The 2,121-nt window shown below is 43.9% G+C and overlaps 1 protein-coding gene across 1 annotated transcript in view; it reads left to right on the top strand.

Annotated features, from left to right (window-relative positions):
* Positions 1-2,020: 2,020 nt before the first annotated feature.
* Positions 2,021-2,121, top strand: part of CAP1 (cyclase associated actin cytoskeleton regulatory protein 1) — a 10,638-nt gene continuing 10,537 nt past the window's right edge. The window contains exon 1 of the mRNA XM_030887948.2: positions 2,021-2,119. Within this exon, the coding sequence (XP_030743808.1) occupies positions 2,031-2,119 (89 nt within the window). The 5' untranslated portion in view covers positions 2,021-2,030. The remainder of the gene's footprint in view (positions 2,120-2,121) is intronic.

Below are 2,121 nucleotides of genomic sequence, written 5' to 3'. Positions count from 1 at the left end.
CCATCAGCTTTCTTCACCACATTTGCTTATTCACCCGCTTTGTCTTCAGGGGTTGTGTCGGGAAGGTGAGCATCATAGAATGCCAATTTAATAGAAGACAGTATTCTTGCATTGAGGGAGTACTTGAGTGGAGGCCCAATGTCCTTCTGATGGGGAAATAGATCTATGTGCCTGATTTATAGGTTTAGTATTAAGGAGAGTTACCATTTTGTCAGATAGCAGAGCGGATGATGTTTAGCCATGAAAACATACAAATACAAAGTGAATAATGGAAAAAGTGAACTAAAATTCCATGAAGCTGTTTGTTTAGGCTTGTAAGAGTCCTAAGTGTTCGTCAGTCCTGCCGCCCTTTAGAGACAGTTGTACTGTGTCTGTGTGTTCAGTCCTGGAGCATCCTAGGATGGAGGAGCGTGTTTTATGACAGAGTTGAAGTGGTATATACTAGTCTGCCCATTTGTGAGCTGAGCTACTCTAGGCCAGGACAGAGAAAGGTTTATTTAGTTCACACGCATTTTTTTTCTTTGAATCCCTTAAACCCAAGTCTCTGGCAAGTCATTGGGCCCACAGAGACCAGAGCTCATACACAGAGAAGAATGGACAAGGATTCTATTGTCTTCCTCACGTTACCTAGTGAGCTGCTTATCTCGTCCACAGGGAGGACAATGTGTTGGGCTGAGATGTTCTGGCAAGTAGTTGTCTTTGGGGGAATCATACCTGCTATGGTCCTTTGAGGCAACTTCAAGGGGGGTGAGTTCAGTCCACGTTTGTTACCTGACCTAATTAATGCTTTGATAAAGTGGACTTTCTCTTAAGTCAGGGCTTTGATTGAAATGGCACTGACTTAGAGATCAGTTAAGCGTTTTGTGAGGAGCTTCACACGTTTGTGGGAAATTAAATTTTAAAGATAATGGAATTTTTCCTTGAACTTCTTGAAGCTCCCTCATACATAGATGTATACTGCGTTGAATGTGGACAATGTTCAGAGCCCTTGTCCCTCTGGAGTTGTGGAGTGCTCTACGTGAGGTAACTGTGTCAGTAATTATTGACTATGTACTACATGCCAGGTTGTTGTAGATGGTAGAATATATTAGGGAACAAGCTAGCCAGGGCCTCTTCTTTTTTGGAACGTAATTTCTAGTGGTTGGTATGAGACATTCCGTGAGACCAGGTCAAATAAGTTGGCACTTGGGAAAGATCTGCGACAAGCGATTTGGGGTGTGTCTCCTTTCCTTCCCTACTACATGTCTAGATCCTAGTTAGCCTCCCCTGAAGGCTGGCTCCGATGGCAGCTTCTCCAGGCTACCCTGATCTGATCGTGCCAGCTGATAGGCTCTTCCCCTCTCTGACAGCCCATGCCATTCTATCGGTAACTTGGTTTGCACTCTGGAAACTTTCACCTTGCTTTTTAAACAGCTGTCAGTGTTCGGCACAAGGCTTCCCTTTTAGGTATTGAGGATGTAGTCATCTTGGTTTGTGGCATTTTGCATGACAGCAGCATGTCGGAGGGTGGGGATCCCCCAACACCCTGAAATTAGAGCTGAAGAACTTGGCAGTCGAGTACTGTCTTCCCTGTTACCTGTACACAGGTCATTCATTAAGCGCCACTGAAATCCTGCTTCTTACATCTAAGACGATAGCAGTTGTCCTTCTAGTTTGGAAGACTCCGAAAATATGTGTGGCTACCCTTTGTTCCAAAATGCCTATACAAATATTAAGTGGTATCTTAGTAAAATGCGGGATAATTATCATAAGTATTTGATTTGGAATAAGCAAGTGTTTTTTGTGAGCACTTTTTCCTGGACAGTTCTTTTGTTTAATGAGGTCTCTGTGATTTTGCCAATAAGTCAGACTATTTTTCCATCTGATTTTATTATTAAAATGGTTCTGTTTCTCAAAAGTGGTATCCTAGTCACCACCACCCTTCCTCTCCTCCTCTCCACTCCCCAGGAATAATCTGCCTTTTCGCCATAGGGGCTATGTAATACTAAAGCAGCAAGTGATATTTGGTCTGTTTCAGCAGGTGGTGCATTATGGCTGACATGCAAAATCTAGTAGAAAGGCTAGAGAAGGCAGTGGGCCGCCTCGAGGCCGTCTCCCAGGGCTCTGACATGCATCGTGGAC

The sequence above is a fragment of the Echinops telfairi genome, unplaced genomic scaffold (assembly GCF_000313985.2).
Source record: "Echinops telfairi isolate 266 unplaced genomic scaffold, ASM31398v2 ScPeMD7_7457;HRSCAF=8495, whole genome shotgun sequence".
In the NCBI taxonomy this organism is placed as follows: Eukaryota; Metazoa; Chordata; class Mammalia; order Afrosoricida; family Tenrecidae; genus Echinops; species Echinops telfairi.
This window is presented reverse-complemented; position numbering and strand designations above follow the sequence as displayed.